The sequence below is a fragment of the Microtus ochrogaster genome, chromosome 4, assembly GCF_000317375.1.
Source record: "Microtus ochrogaster isolate Prairie Vole_2 chromosome 4, MicOch1.0, whole genome shotgun sequence".
Lineage (NCBI taxonomy): Eukaryota > Metazoa > Chordata > Mammalia > Rodentia > Cricetidae > Microtus > Microtus ochrogaster.
Window position 1 is genome coordinate 5455616 of NC_022011.1, and position 24862 is coordinate 5480477.

Below are 24862 nucleotides of genomic sequence, written 5' to 3' on the forward strand. Positions count from 1 at the left end.
TCAGGGAAGAAAGGTGGTCTCTGAGAAACGGTTTCATTCTAGGGAATATAATATAATATAATATAATATAATATAATATACTATAATAGCACATGTTTCAGGGAAGAAAGGTGGTCTCTGAGAAACGGTTTCATTCTAGGCTTTCTTGTGCCTTAGGTCTTTCTTTCCAATAGTCAGAATCTCTTTAGAATTATCAACTTTCTCTCCATATTATACTTAAACATTCACTATTGTAAGCAAATGCAACTTTATAGTTATTAAATATTAGAAACAACAATATGGTGTTTGCTAGAAAAATGAGGGCTACAGGCAACATTGTGGGAGCTGCCTATGCCATTAAGTTAGGATGTAGTAATAGGTCTATGGCTACCTGGGGTACAGAGGGGAAAATGACTACACAAGTATGTAAGGGAACTTTCTGGAGTTATAGAAATGTTTTAGATTTTCATTAGAGTAAGTTTAAGATGAATATATTGTGTTGTATTAAGTTATCCTGAAAAAAATCAGGGTATAGCTAGGTGGTGGTGGTGCACACCTTTAATCCCTGCAGAGGCAGGTGAATCTCTGTGAGTGAGTTTGAGACCAGCCTGGTCTACAAAGTGAGTTCCAGGACAGCCAAAGCTGTTACACAGAGAAAAAAAAAATCAGGGTATAGTTTAAAATTTTGAGTTGAATGTTTATCATATGGAGGTAAACCGGAAGAAAGAATTCATAAATACTGATGGTAGTCATTGCTGGGTCATGGATCTGTATTTCCTTATACATTTCTCCTGCTGTAATGATTTAAAAACAACATTCATGTATGTTTTACATGAACACAGTGTTTCATATGGTAATTCAAAGACATCTGCACTACAATTCTCTGAAGCAAAGCGAGGGACTTTGCCTGGATTGGATTCTCTAGCACCACAAAAATAAATAACTCTCTGAGGTAAGATTACAATTTCTACTATTTCCTAAGGAAAAATAATGGCCAAGGAGAACCAAAGGCAGCCATGAGAGTTTTGGTTGCCGACGTTCATTAAACAGGTCATTTAGCAACAATTGGGCAACCTCACACATGGCTTTCCTAACTTACCGTGTGAATGAGATGGGTGCCCACTCACAACTGAGGCGGCAGCACCTCTCTCCAACTGCTGAATTTTTTCTGACAAAATCATGTTTTCCTCCAGCACTTTGACCAGTTTTTGCTTCAAATTTTCCTTTAGAGCAGAAAACAACACATCAATGTGTTAAGAATCAGAGTTTTTAGTAGTGCCATTTCCTCTTGTGACAGACTGAATGGAAAGGGGCAGCTAAGAGACCTCACAGAAAAAAGGAAATTCAGTTCATGGGTAAACACAGTTCTAGGGCAGCATTCAAACTGATCAAATGGAAAATCTTTGTTTGTTTGTTTGTTTGTTTGTTTTTTGAGACAGGATTTCTCTGTGTAACAGCCTTGCCTCTTTGGAACTCTCTCCCTGGAACAAACTGACCTTGAACTCACAGAGGTCGGCTTGCCTCTGCCTCCCGAATGCTGGGATTTAAAGGTGAGCGCCACCACCTTCTGGCCTATCTTTCTTGCCGGTAATCTGCAATTCTTGCTGAACACTGGTAGGTTTGCAAGGGGCTGGCATTCTGAGTCATCAACTGAAGTTTCTAGTGCTGAACATGGTGTCTGAAAATGCACTGAAGCTAAGAAAAGGGAAACTTGAAAGAGTTTCTTCATCTTCTCCCGAATATGGTGCTGGTCCTAGACTCTGCTCCATCAGAAGGGAGAACGATGGCATTTGCCTTCCATCATTGGATCACACCATGGCCTTCATCAGGGTGATGTTATACACTTTTACTCTAGAGTTTTCGTCTGCTTTCCCTCTTTGCCCTTTCACGCTTCTTTAGGACTTTGGGATTTGGACTAGAATGAAGGAGTCACCCCTTCTTCCCTAAAGACTTCATGTTGTTCCCATCCTAACGAGTTCCGTATTCCTGATTGTTCTGCCTGACTTTTTCACATTTGGGTTCTGCAGTTTCTAAATGTCTACAGTAGTTATGCTCCTTGGGGCCCTGGGCCGTTCTAGTCAGGATGTGATGTCTTTTCTAGAGAAGGAAGAGGAGAGAAAGATGAGGGAGCCATACCGCGTCGTTAGGAACCAGCTGCTCCACTTCCTTTAGCTCACTCTCCCTCCAGCGGAAGGCTTTCCCTGCCTTGTCTTCAAGATGGGAGCGACACTGCTGAGGAGGTGCAGGCACAACCAAAGACAGAAGCAAATCTCTGGCAGGACCTGCCAAAAATTCAGGTTGGGCACATGGGCCAATCTTAAAAACTAAAGCACAGAATTTCAAGTCAGTAACAGCCGGCTCTGTATCTAAACATTGCCTTTTGACGTGAATTTTAAGTGGCAGTAAGAGGCGTTGTGCCCTGAATCCTCTGTGGAGGATACACACAGCCCTTCCTGTTTGCACTGGTCCAGAGATTCTGCTCCGGGTGTGTGGGAGGGGTGATTTCCTACAAAATGGCAACAATGGTCAACATAGGAAGGAAGGCAGATTCTTTCTCCTCTATGTCCCTTTAGAATTAAAAAATTACCATATTAATTATTTATAATAATGGGTTTATTGTGAGTTTTATATATACACACAACATTTTATTATAGTCATACATATTAATTGCCCTCTCTTGTCCTCATCCCATATAATTTTTTAATTAAAAAATTTGGTGTGGGGGCTGGAGAGATGGCTCAGCAGTTAAGAGTATTTGTTGTTCTTGCAGAAGACCAGAGTCCAGTTTTCTGCACCCATGGCAGGTGGTTCACAGCCTCTTGTAACTCCAGCTTCAGGGCACCTGACACTCTCTTTCGGCCTCTGGGCACCCACATACACATGCAGACACTGAGTACACACGCTGAAACTAAGGTCTTTCAGGAAATGGGATGTGACTAGTGCGAGCCAGACAGGTGTTCTACCACTGGGCTAGATACCCTCAGCCCTTATAAATTAAAAATAATTTTTACAACCAAAACAACTCTCAAGGTTCTCATTTTTACTTAAAGCTTTACTAAAAAGCAAAAGTTCCTTGAATTTTTTCTCTCTTAAACAACAAATAAACACCTGGAACCAACATTCATAAAACTATTTGCCCTATGTCCCTAAAAGGTATTCCCTAAAAAGGGCCCAAGGCATTTACTCATTTCATTATTTTACATCACCATTTCAATAGTCTTTGCAAAATTCTGATAATCAAACCTAATTTCTGCTGTATTCATTACTGGCACTTCCAAAGGACTATAACATAATTTTGCAATTATTAATATAACTACTCTCAATTACATATATCTGATCATGCAGTATATTAGCAAAGATGACACATGAGCTCACATACCATAGGAAGGGGAAAACAATTGCTACAAAACAACTTGCAAAGTGATTTAAAAAAATAGGGAAGACAAATGTAACAAAATAAAAATTTGGTCTGGCTGTGGTGGCGCACGCCTTTCATCCCAGCACTCGGGAGGCAGAGGCAGGCGGATCTTTGTGAGTTCAAGGCCAGCCTGGTCTACAAGAGCTAGTTCCAGGACAGGCTCCAAAGCTACAGAAGAAACCCTGTCTCGAAAAACCAAAAAAAAAAAAAAAAAAAAAAAAAAAAAAAAAAAAGAAAGAAAGAAAGAAAGAAAGAAAGAAAGAAAGAAAGAAAATTTGTTAACCGCGGTGTTTCTAGAAAATTTTGTTAAGTGTACACACTTTTCCTTGCAGGCTAAGGGAACTGGATGACTATTAAAAAACCACAGAGCAGAAGCAAGGTCCTGCCTTCCTAACTGCACAGAGAACTATGCACTTACCAAGAAACTTCTTGTTGAGGAGGAGGGAGCCAGAGCCATTCCAGTGCTTATCCACCAGCTCCAGGAGCTGTCTGAGGACAGTGGCCACGTGGGGGGTTCTGGCGGAGATCGGGGGACTATGGTTTCCTGGTAAACCATGCAAACTGCCCAGGTCACTAGAAAGAGGCTCAAGAAACAAAACAAAACAAAACCAAAAACCAGTACCATTTATGTCATTCTTACACAATAAAGGAAATAAGGATCCAGACATTTAAAACATTAATAATTTTTTAAAGTAAAAAAGCTTCATCTTTTGGTTTAGATATAAATCTCATATTACTATGTTCAAGGCAAACATATGAGATATTCTAGGCAATTTCATGTTTCTTTTTTCTTTTCCTTTGATGGTGCTAGGAATTAAACCCAGGACCCTGTACCACTGAGCCTCATCTCTAGGCTGTCAGAGAAATTTCAAAAGCAGCAGAACCACTATCATGACTTTCTATGCAGGTTTTCAGAATTTATTAACAATAAAAATGTGTTATTTAGTCCTTATACTTGTGGTTCAATGTATTATGTAATACAAAAAGAAGATGAAATGGCAGGACATTTTTAAGAAGTACCATATATAATAAGATAAAATTAAGAGTACTTTAATAAGAAATTAAAATTCATAATAAGTTTATATTTTAAATGAACATAAATGCCCTCTAACATTTTAAGAATTTTGAGTTAAATGTCATTGTTAGGTTGAGTACTAATGATATATTTTTATTTAAAGAAATTGTAGATAGATTTATATAGTAAGATTCTTCATTCTAAGCTGACATGCATAATATTATGTATTTTATATATGTCTCTCTCCTGGTCTTTCCTATAGAGTCTTGTGGACTTCAAGAACTAACGCAGGCTAGAGAGGTGGCTCAGCAGGGCTTGCTTAGCATGTGCAAAGTCTTGGGTTCTATCCCCAGCAACACACACACGCACATAGACATGCACACACACAGACATGCACACTCTCACACACACTGACATGCACTCACACACAGACAAGTACACACACAGACAAGTACACACACAGACACGCACACTCACACAGACACGCACACATACAGACACGCACACATACACTGACATGCACACACACTGACATGCACACACAGAGACATGCACACACACAGACATGCACGCATACGGACATGCACACACACGGACATGCACACACACGGACATGCACACACACGGACATACACACTCATGCACACACACAGACATGCACACACACAGACATGCACACACACAGACATGCACACATACGGACATGCACACACACAGACATGCACACACACGGACATGCACACACATGGACATACACACTCACACACACTGACATGCACACATAGAGACATGCACACACTCAGACATGCACACACACAGACATGCACACACAGACATGCATACACACAGACATGCACACACACAGACATGCACACACATGGACATACACACTCTCACACACACAGACATGCACACACACTCTCACACACACATAGATATACACACACAGACACGCACACTCTCACACACACAGTATGACATACATTAAAGACAGTCAAATTATTTCTCAATTTTGCTTGATGTAAAAAACTAAAGATGATTATTAGGTAATGAAACACAGCACCCAATGACAGTGATGTGAGCTGAGTCACGTGTGTGGCCTACGATTGGTAGGGAATGGCGTTACAACTAGGATAAACATGTTCTCAGGAAATCTATGCCTGGTCCTGATCAGTACAGCGTAAGGACTGTGGATTTATGAAAGACACAAAATGGGGTCATTTGAGAAGTTAACCTGATTTGGGGTTAAAGCATAAAAGAGTCTAAGTCATATAAAAAACTACTTTATGGAAATTTTTTAAAAATAAAATTTACTGTTACTGGTTTTAATTTTTTTCTTTTCTTTGTTGGTTGAGACAGAGTCTCATGGGGCTTAGGCTGGCCTTGAACTTTTGATCTTCCTACCTCTACCTCCCAAGTGCTGGTGGTAGACTCCACCATGCCCAGTTTAACTTTAGAAATTTGAGAATTACAGATTTCAGAAACCAAACAGCATATATACATATAATTTACAGTCAAGGACCTAGCATGTGTGAAGCCCTAGGTTCTATGTCAAGCATCCACTAAAAGCAAAAAAACTGTCTGCTTTTATGCTTATATTAAGTCACACTTTGAAAGCTTTCCATATTAAGAAAAACAATGTCTAACAGGAAAAAAATGATAATATTAAAGACAATCCAAAAATGTTGAGATTTTAACAATGTGACATGGAATAGAAGTGAAAATTTTTTCCTAGACTGTTTATTAATAAAGCATCCCAGTATCCTAAGTGTTCCTGGGACTTTACCCTAAATATATTATCACAGTTAGTGTTTTTGTCTGATCAAATGGGCGTTTGTGGGTGAGAATGTAAAACAAGCCAGGAACTAAAGAAAGTATTACAAGACTGCCCCCTTTAGTGAACAAAAACTATGACGGTCTCAGAGGCCTCCATGTTCCTCCTTTACTGTGAGAGCGCCTAGGCCTTGCACAAACCCGGCTCTCAGCTCCGCAGTTCTGGAAACAGACCAGGAAGGATTCAAAGGGTTAAGAAACGGACAATTTCCATTAAATCATCCTAACGTGCAAAAAGATTTCCAACAACTAGAAACTTAAAATGATTAGAAAGAGTTTTTGACCAAATATTCTGCTTCCTTACAAGGCAGCACACGACTGACACACGATTCCCATGACAGGGATTGTGGGCTCTCAGAGCTGGGGCTCCCTGGCGGCAATAAGACCTGCAGGAAAATTAACATTCAGAAAAGACAGGTCGGGGCTGGAGAGATGGCTCAGAGGTTAAGAGCACTGACTGCTCTTCCAGAGGTCCTGAGTTCAATTCCCAGCAACCACATGGTGGCTCACAACCATCTGTAATGGGGTCTGGTGCCCTCTTCTGGCCTGCAGGCACACACACAGAAAAGACAGGTCTTGATTCTCGGAGCCACTTTCAGCTAAAAATCCCCTGGGAAATCTAATTCACTTGCTTATGGATACTTTAGTGCGGGGGAATAGAATCATTTGAATATCTGTACAGAAAAGCAAAATAATGATGTTTAGCTGGGCGTTGGTGATGCACACCTTTCTATCCCAGCACTGAGTAGGCTGAGACAGGCAGATCTGTGAGTTCAGGGTCAGCCTGTTCTATAATGTGAGAAAAAGATTTTATAAAAGCCATTTCAAGTAAGTTAGCTACTTGTGACAATGTCTCCACTTTGTCCTGCTAGCAAACTCTTGCAAGAACAGTTAGTTACTCAAGTGTCTTCCTACCATGTACCATGTTTATGCTTTCAGAGTAAATCAGTTCCCTTGAGATAGAAAGCTGAACAAATAGAAAAGTGGGATAACTCTTCCTAAGGGCAAAAGAATCACAGGCTATAGCCTGGTAGTGCTGGCCACAGGTCTTTGAAAATCCCCTAAAACTTCTAGCAATATTGGTGGAACCACTGGAAACCCCAAGAGCAGCACATTCTGTTCTTGAGCCTCTGTGTTTCTTGTACACACACAAACAAGTCAATACTTGCGCCTCGCTGCTTGTAGCTTCTTGGAAACCACACTTCAGATTCAGGTTGGCAAGAACATTGTCCTTCCGCTTGAATCCTCCACTTAATGACCTCTGCGTTGGAATTTCCCTGTTTTCTGGAGCCCCAGAAGGTAACAGCAGTGTCCGAAGAGAGTTTCCAAGGACACGGTTGCCTGGGAAAGAACCAGGTGCTGGTGCAAAATCCCTGAGACTGCTGGATAACTGTTGTTCTACATTGGCCAGCAGAGCAGGGTCACTGTTGAAATGGGTCGTGGCATATAGATCTGTGGAGAAAAAGCCTGGCAAATGAACCTGCCTTTCAACTCTCTTATAGCTGTTGGTATCTAGGGTTATAATAATCACTCTTTAACATAACTCCTTTCTTTGTCTCCCTCTACCTGACCAAACCTCAATTCTGAATAAATTCAACTGTCTACATGTTCCCAGCGTATACCCAGAGCAGTGGTTAGAAAACAGTGCACATCTGTCCTGACCTTTCTCACTTTCATTCATGACTGCCAGATTATTTGGACACTTATTACTGCCCAGCTTTCCTTATATATTACTCCAGTCAATTCATTTTATTTCCTGAGAGAATTATTTCACATTTCTTTTCTCTCCAGCTTTGAATATCATCCCCTCCATCCTTTATCTCACCAAGAAAACAGAAAATCAAAGAAAATGTCCATACCATCTCACTACTGAATTTATCATCTGACTTACACTTTATTGGCTGTCTGAATAAATCTCCTGCCTCCTTCTTGCAACTGTTGCTGCTTAATTTAACTGCTTCTTTACCAGATGACTGAATTTCATCTCTTGTGGACTAGACAAGGAGCTCTTCTGTTTTCTGATACATCATTATTAACCATTCCTCTGCTGGTGATTTTTATCAGTCTTACCGGACTCCATCCCCTCTTCCATTTCTCTGCTCTTTGTATATATTTAGTACTCTGTTGCTTCATTTCCAGGGCGTGTGTGTGTGTGTGTGTGTGTGTGTGTGTGTGTGTGTGTTTTTAACTCATCTCAAAGGAGCTTTTATTTTAATGTATCCCCTGAAGCTATTCACTAATTCCTTTGTGTTTCCAAATAACTGCCAGTCCCAGCTCCTTCCCTGCAGCCTCCAACATAGAATACTGCTTCCTCTTTCTGATCACACATTTTTCATTAGCGGGGCAGAAGCACAGTGTAACAATCGGCTTTCTCCTTCTCTTTCACTCTTCATGGTAGTTTGTCTTTATCTATTCAACCTTAAATTTTCACAAGACTCAGGATCTTGGATCTCTTTCCTATCTATGTTATTCCCTAGATGAGTAGCTCATCCACTCACAGTTTTAATGTCATCTGTCCCTGCAAAATTCTCGAATTTATATTTCCAACTACATTTCCTCCTGAAATCCACACTATTATGTCAAATTATTAGGGTGCCATCTCCGGGAAGTTCTAATAGCACCTCAAACTTAAGATATATAAAACAAGACTCAATATTTATCTTAAAACTCATTTCTCCTCTTCTTTTTTATATCATAAATTCTCCTCGTAAGCGAGGCCTGAAACCTCAGAATCACTGACTCTCTTTCTCCTACACTTTATTCCAAGTCCATAAGAAACCCAAAGGTATTTTTCCTATAATATAGTCAGAATCTGTCATCTGCTCACTACCTCCACTGTCTTTCTAGTTGAAGCTACCGACTTTTATCTAAATTTTAACTTCTTAAGTGGGTTTTCCTATTTCCATTCTTGCCCCATTTTATTCTCAATTCAGTATCCAGAGTAATTCTTGTTCTGGTTTTCTGTCTCTTTCTCTCATCCCAGATCTCATACATGTGCAGGTACATGTTCACATGTCTGGAGGCCAAAGGATGATGATGGCTGCTTCCTCAGTCACTGTGCAGTGAGATGGGTCCCTCACCAAACTGGCAGGTGCAAGCTGGCCAGAGAGCCCTACAGACAGCTCCTGCTGTGTCTGCCTTCCCAGCAGTGGAATAAGGGGTGCATATCACTACACCTGGCCAGATTTCACCAGGGAATCTAAACTCAGATCCTTAGGTTTGTGCAGCAAGTGCTTTACCAACTTAACCCACTTCCTAGCCCCTCAGAGAGATGCATAAGTGAGAACCTTGTGCTATAAATCTTCCAACCATACACCTCGCCCGGGATAAATGTTTGGCCATCACTCTGGCCTTGTCTATACACTTCATTTCCCTTACTCCGCCATACTAGGTTCCTTGTTCCATAAACATGGCCTCAGGAATTCTTCACTTACTCTTTCCACTTTAGAAAGTTCCACCCCAAGTTATCTATATAGCTTATACTTTCGTTTCACTCGTCTCATGTTCATGATGCCTCAACATAGAAGTCTGACCTGCCCATCCAACCTGAAACATCGCTTTGTCCTTGTTATTTCTTATATACTTGTCATTTTCCATCATAGCACTTATAAATTGATATATTTATATGTTATTATCTATTTTACCTTGTTAGAATAAAAGTAGAGACATAATTTATGATCAAGTATACATGGAATTAGATTTTGTTTTTACTTTATCTTAGAACTAGACTAGTGTCCGGCACATGGTGGGAATCCAATGAGTTTTGTTGAATAAATTAATAGCCAAAGATCAGTCTCTATGATTTATCCTGAAACTATCTTCTCCTGAGAGTGAACTTTCCTATTCCTACACTTGCATCAGTCCATGCTCAACTCAGACTAGCTCTTTTTCTTTTGTTGTCCCTCACCATACATGTGCATGTTCACATGTGATCATATGTGTGTGGAGGCCAGAGGTTGATGATGGTGACCAGAAAGAACTAGATGCATTTGGGAATAGGTCTTGCTATGCCACTAACTAAAATGACATGTAGTTGTAAAACTCATATTTCTATATTTTTTCCTCTAAATTATCCATCATGTTGCACCCAAACCCTCCAGATTTCTGGAAATTCCATGGACAACTAATGACCCTAATATATAACTGAAGAACCACAAATTCAGTTTCAATAAAATCCAAAATTCATGCGTTTAAAAAGACTGCAAACTGACAGCTATTACCTGAACTAAGCTTTAAGAGCCTTCCTGTACTGGAGTCGGGGTTTGACAGAGAAGTTAGTAAATCTCCACAGGAATGGGATGAGGTGGCTTTTATGTCATTTGAAGGTTTTATGCTACATTCTCGGTAGTTCTTGATTTTTTGAGGCTTTTTGACAAGACTTCCGTGCAGGGAAAGAGTTTGAGAATAATGATTATCATAACAGTCCAGACTGACATCTGAAGGTAATTGATAGGGAAGGATCTGGTTAGAATCACCCACGTCCAGGCGTTTACCCAATGAGCCATCATGGATACATGGAGAGGTGTCAGGTCTTGGTATCAAGTCTTTTTCTGGAGAAGAACCTGAAGACTTAGTGTCTAAAAAAGATACTCGGTATCCATCTCTAGTCATCTTCTCTGGAGATCGGACTGTGGACTGATGAGGCAGGTAGTGTCTGAACTCTAATTCTCACCAAAGAAAACAAAACAAAACATGATGAGAATTCATCTTGGTCCAGTTGGGTGTCTTTGTCCACTAAGAAAGGGTGTTAGAAGGAGGTGGTTTCTAATTCTAATAGATGATAGCAAAACGATGAAAGGGTTTCCACAGGGACAATGGCAACAAGGCATGTAGGACATTTTGTAAACAATAAAGAATCTGTATCATTATGGAGACAAACTTCAAAATAATAGAATAACCTAAGAATGTTCTCTTAAAATTGTAGTTTCAGAGTTTTCTACGCAGTATTTTTGCTTTTTTTTTTTCTTTTGAGACAAGATCTGTCTATGCCGCCCAGACTGGCCTGGAATTCACAACCCTCTTGCATCCTCCATTTCCTGGGATTACAGATGTGTGCTACCATACATGCATACATGGCTTCCAGACAGCAATTTCATATAAAAAGTTGGCGTACTTCCACAATGACAATAATTGTATTCAGTTTATAGACAATAGTTGGTCTATGATTTTATAGACTCCTTGCCTTCTCTCACTATTAAACTACACCCAGAGGTTCTAGTTCACCCACTGGGAACTGATACCTAAGCTAGTTAAATAGTAGAGAATGCAAAATGTATGAAAATCCCTGGCCTAGGTGCTATTCTAATTCTGAAGAATTTCTCTCAGACAGCTACATTTGCTATTCAATAAGTCTCACAGTTTAGCAAGTAGAACAGTAGACAAAGGAGCAGGCTTTATGCTCCTTGGTACTTTCAGAGTCTGTGGTGCTTGGTGGGATATCTTAGGAATAAAATATGTCATTTCTGAATTAGCTACATTAAGTCTTCTAGCTCTGTGTTTCTAGGACCTACAGGAATGGTTCACCCATTGTCAACATACATCGCATGGCAAAGGCCATAGAAAGTATCTTTACTTAGGTAACAAAATAACTTAGGTATAAAGAACTGGTTTTTTAAGTAATGACAAATTAGATATTTTACCTTCCTGAGATGGTGTAAATTCAACAAAGAGCTAAGAAGACAGTGAGGAATTTCTAGGTCCAAATTAGGAATCAAATAAACAAAAAACCAAAACAAACAAACAAAACTTTAAAGGTGTGCTAGGACAGAAAATCACGTTTACCCAAAGTCATTTAGGGTGAAAAGGGACAAAAGCATAAGTTCTGCCCAAGGTAAGAGACATGGCAACTGCTTCCCCATAGCTCACACACATTGTCAGAAGGAAATGTGGGCAGGATGCAGTGCTAAGGGTAAAATAAGCCATTTCTGAGAATGACTTGTGCTGGGATTAAAGCAGTTCCAGACTGATAGTATTCTAATACTTGGCAGAAGCAAATGGAAGTTTGTTCTGGAAAAGACAAACACATATAAGACTAATAATTATTTGTTCAAATAATTACTAAAATATAAAAAAGCAAACAACCAAAAATAAACAAAAAAGCCCAAAAGCATTAACATGAATGAAAGCAGTAGAAAAAACATAGACCTATAAAGATCTCAGATACTACGAATAATATATACCATATAGCTATAAAGTACCTAAGTTTATTCTGTTTAAGGAAATATAAAAAAAGCCTACATTTTTCTTAGAAAAGGTGACAGATTAAATTAAACATATACAATTGAGAAGAGAAAAAAAAGGACTGAGAAGAAAAAAATTTGGAATTAAGAATTCAGCACACAGAGTTGGACAGTGGTGGTGCACGCCTTTAATCCCAGCACTCGGGAGGCAGAGGCAGGCAGATCTCGATCTCTGTGAGTTCGAAACCAGCCTGGTCTACAAGAGCTAGTTCCAGGATGGGTTCCAAAGCTACAGAGAAACCCTGTCTCAAGAAACCAAACAAGAACAACAACAACAACAACAACAACAAACAAACAAACAAAAAGAAACAAAGAAACCAGAGTTCATCACCAAAAGGCCCACACTAAAGGATGTATTATGACTGTATAATGATCCTACAAGGGATAAGATGTCTGGGCTAAAGAAAGAAATGAAAACAAAGATAAATTTAAATGAAAATTGTATAAAAACATCTTGTGGGGTTTAAAAAGTATGCAGAAGGGGCTGGAGAGATGGCTCAGAGGTTAACAGCACTGACTGTTCTTCCAGAGGTCCTGAGTTCAATTCCCAGCAACCACATGGTGGCTCACAGCCATCTATAATGAGATCTGGTGCTCTCTTCTGGCATGCAAGCATACACGGAAAGAATGTTGTATACATAATAAATAAATAAATCCTAAAAAAAAGTATGTAGAATAAGAAACCATAGGAACTCTATTTGGGAATGTAGCTCAGGGGTGGAGTCCTTGACCAGAATACATCAAGTCTTAGGTTCAATTCATGAAAGCAGAAGGAAAGGTCTGTAGGATTAATATCTTTGGGGAGTGGAAGATTAAATGGATGAAGATACTTTAAGGTCTTTAAATTACCTGAGAGGAAGCTTAAGAAAAAGATTACTATATTGACAATTTTTAAATTGTATAAGTCAAGAACATATTGTCATTTGGAGAACAATACTAAAAATATTCAAACGGTTAACTTAAAAATCTGAGAAGAGAGAGAGGGAGGGAGAAAGAGAACAAGTAGAAAAACAACAACTCTGAAGGAAATACTCGCTGTAGGAGGAGAAAAGCCTCTGTAAGCCTCAGTCCCTGGGAAAACAGGTTAGCGGACCAGTGAGTAGAGCTGTTCCAATTCTCATCCCATCCAGATTCCTCTGGATACCCAGTGAACAAAATATTTACCATCTTCCTTGTGAGTGTCACTGGTCTCCCTTCTTGTTGCTTCCTGCAACTAAAAAAAGTTTGAAGATTTAGGAAGAAAGGCGTTTGTGAGTATTCAGACCCGAGCTCCCAGGACTGGGAGTCTTTCCTCCAAGGTCATTCCTCCCTGGAGGGAGGGAACTAGACCTTCCAGCTGGGGTCAACACAAGGAGGTTCCAGGATTGCTCTAGATCAGGGAAGAAGACTCCTTGAAAACACAAATTGTCCTTAGAAGCTAACAGGCATACCAAACACTGAACTACTGCATTTTGTCTGCACACGAATTAGATAAGGCCACTTTTTCTTTTCCCTGTGATGATACACTTGTGAGCTAGGGATCAGAGGTTGATGTCTTCCTGTTCCTGTGCACCTTAGTTTTTGAGACAGGGCTTCTCATTAAACTTGTTACACATCTATTTGATTAGTTTGGCCTGTCAGTGAGCTGGGATCCACCTGCGCACCTTGTGCCAGCTGCACTTGGGTTCCAATCACAACCTTACGTGGATCTAAACCCACGTCATCGTGCTTTTAGCGAACACTACCCACTGAACATTCTCCCCAACCCACATCATTTTCTCCAATTTTATCTTTTCTGTTGGAAGGACTATTCTATTTATTTCATTATCTAATAAAGCTGAGTACCAGCTACAGGAACAAGAATTTTTGTTTTTCTTTTTCTCCTGAGACAGGGTCTTGTTGTATAGCCCTGGCTGGCCTGGAGCTCCCTGTATAATCAGGGTATCCTTACACTTGCTACAATTCTGCTTCTGCCTCCTAAGTGTTGGAATTATAGGTGTGTGCCCATCATGCCAAGCAACTACCAGAGTTTTAAGAAGCTGTAAATGCCCGGCAGTGGTGGCGCATGCCTTTAATCCCAGCACTCAGGAGGCAGAGGCAGGCAGATCTCTGTGAGTTCAAGGCCAGCCTGGTTTTACCAGAGCTAGTTCCAGGATAGGCTCTAAAGCTACAGAGAAACCCTGTCTCGAAAAACAGAAAAAAAAAAAAAACCCGTAAATTAATCTGAAGCATAACTAGGCAAGAACTGAAAGCAAAAAGAAAGCCATCTAACATGCATTTAAAAATATCTTAAAATGTTCATTTTCTTGGCTAGGGATATATCTTAGTGGCACAGGGCTAGACTAGCATGTCCAAGGCCTTGGGTTCTAGTCCAGCACACCCAGGCACCACATATACGACATATACAATTTATGTGGCCAGAAAAGGAATTTGCACTTCTTTTTGATAAACTTAAGGATTATAATAAGTTCAATTCTCTCTCTCTCTCTCTTTCTTTGTTTCAGGAATTAATTCTAGAGAGCTTTTTTTTTTGAGAAATATTATTTAACTGTAAATTGGAATAGATAGTATCTCTGTTTCCTTAAATCAATAGCAAGATTTAAAAAAAAAGCAACAAAGATAGTTTCCTAGCACCCAAGTAGAATTTACAATAACAAAGAAACAAATGCTAGCCTGTATTTAAAATTAGAAGGTGTTATAACACACACACATATATATACTGAAAAATACTCACTCTCTCTTCACTAAAACAGCCCTGGTCACCTACCTCCCCATTCACCCTCCCTCTGGCTGTTTTTCACAGTTCTGTTGCTTATAAGATTATCAAAGACAAAGTAAAGGGAGAAGCTGTCAGTTCTGTTTGACGTCATATTTGCTCACACACGATAACTTTAATAAAATGATTACATGAATTCTACTACCATTTTTTTCTCTGAAACTTGTTATTTTTAATTTTCCCCAAATTTGACATTACCTCTAATTTCTCATTGCCTGTCACTCCTGTGCCACATTATCCCTTTCCTTCTGATAATTACACATAATTATTTTGGGAAAGCCACCTTGATAGTAAGATTTGAATTAAAAGGCAGAGGTAGAAAATGTGAGAGATCAGAGAACAAGAGATGGAGGTATTTGGTAAAAAGAAGGAATTTTATAATCAGCTCTGAATTTTTAACAGATGCACCCCTAGGTACTGGTTTGAGGACCAGTACCTAGCACACACTGTGCTAAGGGTACATAGGGAAATACAAACACTGCACAAATAGTAAATAGTATTAGTCTCTGGCTAATTAATTCGTCAGCAGGGCAGTGAATACATTACCTGCGTTCCCAGTGGACAAACGTCTAACTTTTGAGCTGGTGTGCCACTAGCCTGGCTTGCAGAAGTACTGGTTATTGAATCCTTTATTTCCCGGCTGGGCAAGGGAATAAAAAGTCCTTTGTTTGAGTCTATATTAAAAGGAAAGGAATACAATGAAATTATGACAGAGTTCAAAGACAGCATGTCTTGTAGAAATATACTGGAGGGGAAGTCACAAGATTGGGTGCTAATTCATGGCATCACCATGTAGAAACCATGTGAACTTGGGCAAATGGCTTCAGCACTATGAACTCTCTCTTTGTTAGTTCAACAGTGATAATGAAACTTATACTATCTGTCTTTCAGCATTGAAGGGAAGCAAAAACAAGATCATGGATGGATATGAAATAGTCGCACAAATTTTGACCTATAGGCAGACATCCGGAAGGCAAATAGTACTTTGCACACTTCCTACATGAGTAAATAATACCACCTGACAGTAATTCAGCAATCTCCTTCCACAGCAAGAGAATAGACTCCTGGCTCTCTATATCTCCAGGGCTTTAATCCACAGACTGCACTGATTCATCATTGCCTTGATTTCTTCATTTGTAAGAAAAGAACATCTAACCAGAACCTGCTTCATGAGGAATGCTAAATTCTTAGGTATCCCAGTATTTCTTACATACAATCAAGAGAAACAACTATAAAAATGAAAATAGGAAGTAGTAACTCCCAAGAGTAGGAACCCTGGAAGTCACAATTTGAACTTGATGGCACACAATTTTGTACTTATCCCAGTATGGGAAAGGCTGAAGCAAGAGGATCCCAAACATGGCCTTTACAAGTTCTATGGCAGCCGCCATCTTCTGGAGGAACTTTCGAGTGTAAGTTTTTTTTTTCCCTTGGTTTAGGGAAATTCTTTTTAGCAGGATTGTGCAAGAATCAAGACAGTTTCAAAATCTTGGGCCTTCTTCAAGCAATGTGCTCTTCTGCAAGTTTTCTGGCAGCAGAAAACTACCAAGAGCCAGTGCAAACAAAACACAGAATGGCAAAGGCAGCCTCCTGAGCAACAGCCCCTGAGTTCATTTGGGACTCTGAGATGCAGCCAATTTTTAGTTGCTTTCTGGGTTTGAAATGTCTGTAAATACAAGATAACTCTTCTATCACTGAGTTTCTGAAGATAACATGAAACTCTCAAATGTTGTGTTCTTTCACAGCCTTCACTATGGCACTGTGGGCAAAACAAGGAGAAGCAGACTGGTGGGAGCAATCTGACGACCCGAGAAAAGTAAACTGATTTGGGTTCGGGCCGCCCTCATCTTCACCCTGCAGAAGATGACTTTTTCTGTGCAGCACTTAACACCGATTTCCAGGTCCCTTCACAGGTTCTTTTTCTTTCCTTCAACCTGACTTTTGGTTTAAGGAAATCCTCCAATGTCTGAGTTCTTTGCCAAGTGCTAGCACACCTCCCTGGTTTTAGCAATAACTGAAGTCTAAAAGATCCAAAATCAAAATATCCTTTTTTTGTTTGTTTGTTTGTTTAAGACAGGGTGTAATAGTAGCTCTAGCTGTCCTGGAACTAGTTCTTGTAGACCAGGTTGGCCTCGAACTCACAGAGATCCTCCTGCCTCTGCCTCCCAAGTGCTGGAATTAAAGTCACATGTCACCACTGCCCAGCCCCAAATTAAAATATCTTAACTCTAGTCTCAGTTGCTCTCAAACGGCCTCCCTCTTTTTAAAGATAAGACGTCAGGTAGCCCAGGTTAACCTCCAACTCATTGTGTAGCTGAGGATGACCTTGAACTTGTGAACCTCCTGTTTCCACCTTCCAGGTTTTGGGATTCCAGTCGTACACCGTGATATCTCTTTCTATGTCCAGCTCTAAATTTCCTGAGCAGAGTTCCCTTTAAAGGCACAAACATACATAAGCAGTATTTCCTAAACCAAACTTACTATCTTCACTTACAAGACTACTCCTGCTGGCAGCTCCCCAATCTGGGCATTGGTTTTCTTCTTCAACCAATCCCTCAAATCAGACTTGTTCTTGGATTCTCACACTGAAATCTCAATCAGTCACCAAATTCTACAGAATCACTCTTCTTGGGGTGAGTGAGAGCAAAATTTTCCTTTAATAGAGGTGTAATTACTGTGTCATTGCTTCCATCCTTTTACAGAACCACTCAGGGATTCTTAGCATATTCACAAAGTTGAGTGATTATCACCATGATCTCAGTTCAGAACACTTCATAACCCTACGAAGAAATCCCTTAGTTGTCACGGCCAATTCTCTCTTTCCTATTATCCCCTCGAAACCATCAATTCACTTTCAGTCTGCATAAGCTTACCTGATCCAGGTATTTCAAATAAATGGAATCATACAAATATGGCCTTCTGCATATAGCCTTCATTTAGCGTGATGGTTTCAAGATACAGTCTGTAGCATATCTTGGCAATTCCATGGCTGAATACTATTCCTTATATGGCTATACCATAGTTTGCTACATCATTGGTCAATCAATAGGCTTTTGGCCATTGTGGATAACACTGCTTTTATTATTGTACAAGTGTCTGCATAGATGCGTGTTTTTATATTTCTCAGAAAATAGAAGTAGAGAGGAGTTTCTGGTAACTCTATATTTAACTTCTTGAGGAATTGCTAAACTGTTTTTAAAGATGATGTGCAATTTCACTCTCCAATTAGTAATGTATGAAGGATCAACTTTGTTCACATCCTTGCTTTCACTTATTAACCGTCCTTTTGAGTCTTGTATTCCTAATACGTATGAAGTGTTATTATTGGCATTTCCCTGATGGCTAATGGTATTGAATATGTCAAGTGCTTGTTGGTCAGTTGCATGTATTTTTGGAGAAGCATCTATTTAAATCCTTTGCCCACATTTTAGTCAAGGTCTCATCTTTTAAGAAATATTGTATTGATTTGTGGGTGCCAAGATGAGCATGTGGTGGTCAATGCGCAGCTTTTAGGAGTTGGTCCTTACCTTTGTCTTGTTGAGAGGCACAGCCTCTCATTTATGCTGCTGTGCTATATGCATAAGCTCCATTCTCCTGGTGATCATCCTGTCTTCCCTCTCACTTAGTCACAGGAAGCTGGAATTACAGATGTATGCCTCCACATCTTGTTTTTTCCCATGGTTTTTGGGGACTGCAGTTTAGTGACAGTACCCCTGGACCATCTCCCCAGAGCCAAGCCACTCATCTTTATGTTATTGAGTTGTATGAGTTCTTTGTATAAAATGGATACTAGACCCTTGTCAGATATATGATTTTCAAACTCCCCCCTCATTTTGCAGGTTCTTTCTCTACTTTCTAGATAGGGTTTCTCTCTGTAGTTCAGGCTAGCCTTTACCTAATGATCCTCTAAAGTACTAGAATTACAAGTGTGTGTCACCATCAACAGCTGCTGTATTACTTTCTAAAATTTGTTATATTTTACTTGTTTACCATGTGTGTGGCTGCATGCATGCCAAGGCATACTTATGAAGGTCAAGGACAATTTAGGGAAGCTGACTCTTTTTTCTACGGGGGGGGGGGTCCCTGGGATGAAACTTAGGTCATCTTGTGTCTTCTTTATCTGCTGAGTCACCTTACCTGCCCTGCTATGTTCTTCTTGAACAACTACAACAAAAGCCCTGGATAATTTTTTTCTGACACAATTTTGGCTAAATTTTAAACATGTCACGTCAGGGAAAATTAGGAAAGGGTAACAATAACAATTTTCATTCTTAGATAATTTTTATCTTATACTTTATTTTTCTTTTCAGATAGAATTTATGTTGAGTACTCAATGTTATGGTTTTGGTCCCTTTAAGAGACAAGCCACACCCATTCCCCTCCCCATCCGCTGAGGCAGGTTGATCTTCAGCTTCCTGCCTGAGCTCTCTCTCTTTTCCATCTTCCTCTCAGAGAGGCAGCTTCGCTTCTGCCTCTCTCCCCACTTCTCTGCTTCCCCCCTTCTCTGTCTCTTTCTCCTCTTCTCTTTCTCTCTCCCTCTCTCTCTGTCCCCCCCTTCACCCTTCCTCCTCCATAGCCCCCTGAATAAACATTCAACCTCACCCTGCATGTCTTGTCTATCCATGTTTCTGTCTTCTGCCCGCCCACCATGTGTCTCCCAGCCTGGAACCAGCCTTTGCTCGGGGACCAGCAGCCGTCTCTGCCTGGGGCCCACTGCCTGCTGCCACATGGCCTGCCACCACTGCTCTGAGACCAGCAGCCGTCTCTGCCTGGGACCGGCTGCTCCCAGGGCCTGCTGTCTGCCGCCACATGGCCCGCCGCCACCATTTGGGACCTACAGCATTTCTGCTGCCTACTGCCACCGGGGATCATGCAGCATTTTTTAAAAAAAGAACAACACTCAGTCCCCAAAACAAATACAAGTCTCCAAAACAAGTTGTGACACTATTGTCCAGCCCATTTTTCACACCGCCATACCAAGGTGACAGGACCACATTGACTTCATAGTGCTGATATGGGGGCAGAGAACTAATAGTCAATTACTTCAATTGCTAGCAATCACAGCCGAGGAGGATGGTCTACTTCACATGTTTGGCCAAAGACTTTACAGTCCATAGGAGGATGAAATAAAAATGCATAGCCAAAAGGGACTTCAGCTGTTTGTTCTCTGAGGTCTGTATCTGATACAGAGAACCACCCACCTACTGATGTCACACCCCCACCCCCACAAAGACCCACAAAGACAGGGTTTCTCTGTTTAACAATCCTAGCTGTTCTGGAACTAGCTCTTGTAGATCAGTCTGGCCACCTGCCTCTGCTGGGATTAAAGGTGTGCGCCACCGGCTGTCACACCCTTCTTTTTTCTTTTTTTCTTTTTTAAAGATTTATTCATTAATTATGTATACAGTTTTCCCTGCATGTATGCTGCAGGCCAGAAGAGGGCACCAGATCTCATCACAGATGGTTGTGAGTCACCATATGGTTGCTGGGAATTGAACTCAGGACCTCTGGAAGAACAGTCAGTGCTCTTAACCTCTGAGCCATTTCCAGCTGCCTGTCACACCCTTCTTAATCTCCTTGTAGTGACGCAGCTAGGCAAGGGAGAGACATTCTCACCTGTTCCATTCCTGACCTTAGGTAGTTCACCCCTCCTTACGCAACCTGGTTAGTCCCCTGTCCACCAAGAAGGTCATCATATCGAATTTAGTGCATATGCCTGATCAGCATAGCACATTGCAGTCCAGAACTCCTAGACTCAAGCAACTGGTAGAGACATCTTTTTTTTTTTTTTTTTGGTTTTTCGAGACAGGGTTTCTCTGTGGCTTTGGAGCCTGTCCTGGAACTAGCTCTGTAGACCAGGCTGGTCTCGAACTCACAGAGATCTGCCTGCCTCTGCCTCCCGAGTGCTGGGATTAAAGGCGTGAGCCACCATCGCCCGGCTAGTAGAGACATCTTGAATAGCAAATCTTACTCTAGAGCAAGAGCTTTTTCTCCTCAAACTGCCCTTCCTCACTGTGAAACTTTAAGAAACATCTTATCCAACTTCAAATAAAAAAATTAAAGCGGAGGTAACTTGAGGGGGGTTGGAGAGATAGTTCATGGGTTAATAGCACTTGTTGCTCTTATAGAGGACCTGGGTTCAGTTTCTAGCATCTATATGAAGCCTCATAACCACCTATAACTACAGTTTCAGAGAAGGGACTGGAGAGATGGCTCAGTGGTTAAGAGCATTGCCTGCTCTTCCAAAGGTCCTGAGTTCAATTCCCGGCAACCACATGGTGGCTCACAGTTTCAGAGGATCTTATGGTTCCTTTTGGCCTCTATGGGCACTGCACACATGTGATACACATACATGCCGGCCAAATGGTCATACACATAAAATTAAAATAAATAGCTGGGCTGTGGTGATGCACTCCCTTAATCCAGCACTTGGGAGGCAGAGGCAGGCAGATCTCTGTAAATTCAAGGCCAGCCTGATCTACAGAGTGAGTTCCAGGACAGTCAGGGCTACACAGAGATACCCTGTCTTGAAAAACCAATCAATCAATCAATAAATCTTTTAAAAAAGAAATTACACTGGGCGATGGTGGTGCACACCTTTAATCCCAGCACTCGGGAGGCAGAGGCAGGCGGATCTCTGTGAGTTCGAGACCAGCCTGGTCTACAGAGCTAGTTCCAGGACAGGCTCCAAAGCCACAGAGAAACCCTGTCTCAAAAAACCAAAAAAAAAAATTACTTGTGTGCCACTAGTCCCTAAAATAAATGAAACTGAGCTGTTTTATTTGATTTACTAATCCCTAATAAAAAATTAATCTCCAAGTTAAAATCACGTTCACATTAAATGACAATTATAAAGAAAATTAGTATTTTCCACCACAATAGACTATCATGAATTGCAGTTTCGGTATCCTTGTACTTTTATCTCTTCAAATCTCCTAAATATTTTATTCATAAACACAGTTTTTAAATTTAATTTCTGTAAGAAAACATCACAGGCAAAAAACTTTATAGTGTTTGTCTCCAGGTTTTCTTTTCTTTCTTTTTTTTTTTTTTTCGAGACAGGGTTTCTCTGTAGCTTTGGAGCCTGACCTGGAACTCCCTTGGTAGACCAGGCTGGCCTCGAACTCACAGAGATCCGCCTGCCTCTGCCTCCCGAGTGCTGGGATTACAGGCGTGCGCCACCACCGCCCGGCCTCCAGGTTTTCTTTCCATCTTTGGAGATTTAAACAGGAACTATTTCCTTATCGGTAGTCCCATTATTATTTCTATCTTCAGATGGGTCCTCGTTTGACTGAATCTAGCTTGAGTTACCTCTCTAGGGACACAGCTGCTCAGGCCTCTTTAAAACAAACTGCTACCGATTTTCACATGAGTATAAACATGGACACAGTTAGTAAAGAGGTGCTTAGCAACTTGGTCTGGGTGCCAGTCACGAGCTGAGTCAGCGTCCTAATCTGCTATACCAATATTTGCTGACCTGTCACTGGGTTCACTGCTGACACATTTCCTCATTTCTCAGATGTGTGCTTACGGCTTCTTTGTGACAGCCTTTTCTTCTCAGCTATGCCTACTGAATGCCCACTCAAGCATCTCCCATCTAGAAACCATTTCCCTGGCCCCAAGTCAGTATTTGAGAGCTACTGTTTCCTTCCCACTTCTCTGTCTCTGTCACAGTGGCGTTTTTGTCTCAGCCTGACTTGTGACCTAATTAGATCTGATAAATAGCTCAGGACTGGAAGTATATGAAGATTTGACACTATTGTGTCATTTCCTTGCTAGCCTCCTTTGCACTATAGCAGAGATTGCTAGTTACCCCTGCATTTATCATTCCACTTTTTAAATTTGTTTTATGTTTTTTATTTATTTATTTATTTTTTGGAGACAGGATTTCTTTGTGTACCCCTGACTCCTGGAATTTGGAATTAAAGGAGTGCCTCTGCCCCCATCCCCCACCCCAGCTGCCTGGTTATCATTTCGGTCTTAAATTTCCCTGACTCCACAAAGGCCTTCCTGCAAGTCGTCCTCTGACCCCCACATTACACTGGAGCATGAGTGCCCACATACAGAGAGTAAATGAGTAAACAAACAAATATGTGATAATAGAGAAGACCTTGATGTGTCTGTTAGATATAGGGATGAACCACTGAGGTGAATTTCTTAAAAATTGCCCCTTACCCTGTGTGTGTATGAGTGTGTGTTGTTTACCACTGTTCACCTTAGTTTTAAGGCAGGATCTCTCCTGTCCCCACCCCTCCAACACTAGGATTACAAACACGTGCCACTACACTTAGCTTTTTACGAGAATTCTAGGGATCTTAACTGGGTCCAGGTACCTGTCTAGCAAGCACTTTATTTACTAAGCCATCTCTCCTGATCATGAAGCAATTTTTTGTGACCAATCTTTCTTTGCTTTTTTAAAACAAAACATATTCTTTAAATAAGCATATATAATTAATTATCCCAGCTGGGTTTTAAGTGTGATTTTATTTAAAGGCAAAAAGGACTGGCTGAAAGAATGAGCAGAGTCCCTTTGAAATCCAAATTCGTGTGTTCTATATACATACACCCATAGGATAAAATTCTCTCTGTCTTTTAAGACAGTCTCACTAGGTAGCTCTGACTACATAGTCTAGGTCTAGAAATCATTACGTAGGCCTCAGGTTGGCCTCAAACTTACAGAAAGCCTCCATTTCTGCTTTCCGAGTGCTGAGATTCATGGCATGTGCCACCCACATGGTAAACATTCTCTTTAATAAAGTATTCATTGTTCTCTATAATCTGATCAGATCCTACCCAATCACATTTTCAGAAAAGCTGTTTGTGCCAGTCAGAGTGTGCTGCTCATCCTTCTTTTAGGCTGCTCTAGGCTTCCAGACACTTTGGCTGTTGTCTACACAACTCTTGTTGTATAATACCAATGCTTTATTTGGTAATTACTCAAGCAACTGGACATGTTTATAGAAAAATCTGTGAAAAGAGGGATGGGTATGGTTGTTCACACCTTTAATCTTAGCACTCAGGAGGCAGAGGCAGGCAGATCTATATGAATTAGAGGTTAGGAACTAGACATCAAGTTCTAGGACAGCCAGGGCCATACAGAAAGACCTGTGGCACATGCTTTTAATCCCAGCACTATAAAGGTAGAGGTAGATGTATTTCTGAGTTCAAGCCAATTTTGTCTACAGAGTGAGTTTCATGACAACCAGGGCTAATCAAAGAAACACTGTTTCCAAAAAACAAAACAAAACAAAACAACAACAAAAAGACCCTGTCTCAAAACAAAACAAAATCTGTACGAGGATATTTATAGTATCCTTTTCATTATAATTTCAAGTTTTAGAGGCAATCAAGATGCCCTTAAGAAACTGAGTTAACAAGCCGGGCAATGGTGGTGCACACTTTTAATACCAGAAGGCGGGTGAGTTCGAGGCCAGCCTGGTCTACAAAAGCAAGTTCCAGGACAGCCAGGACTGTTACACAGAGAAAACTTGTCTCAAAAAAACAAACAAAAAAAAGTTGAGTAAAGGGCTGGAGAGATGGCTTAGTGGTTAAGAGCATTGCCTGCTCTTCCAAAGGTCCTGAGTTCAATTCCCGGCAACCACATGGTGGCTCACAACCATCTG

The 24862-nt window shown here is 40.7% G+C and overlaps 1 protein-coding gene across 2 annotated transcripts in view; it reads right to left on the reverse strand.

The window, feature by feature from the left end:
- Lrrc36 (leucine rich repeat containing 36) overlaps positions 1-24862 on the reverse strand; it is a 57795-nt gene that overhangs the window by 5757 nt on the left and 27176 nt on the right. Inside the window, exons 6-12 of one of the 2 annotated variants that reach the window (XM_005345475.2) lie at positions 15786-15913; positions 13649-13697; positions 10466-10906; positions 7411-7697; positions 3816-3981; positions 2116-2261; positions 1079-1202 (exon numbers count right to left, since the gene is read on the reverse strand). In XM_005345475.2, the coding sequence (XP_005345532.1) occupies positions 1079-1202; positions 2116-2261; positions 3816-3981; positions 7411-7697; positions 10466-10906; positions 13649-13697; positions 15786-15913 (1341 nt within the window). Of the gene's footprint in view, positions 1-1078; positions 1203-2115; positions 2262-3815; positions 3982-7410; positions 7698-10465; positions 10913-13648; positions 13698-15785; positions 15914-24862 lie in introns of both variants that reach the window. The other variant, XM_005345474.3, reaches the window with a different exon arrangement.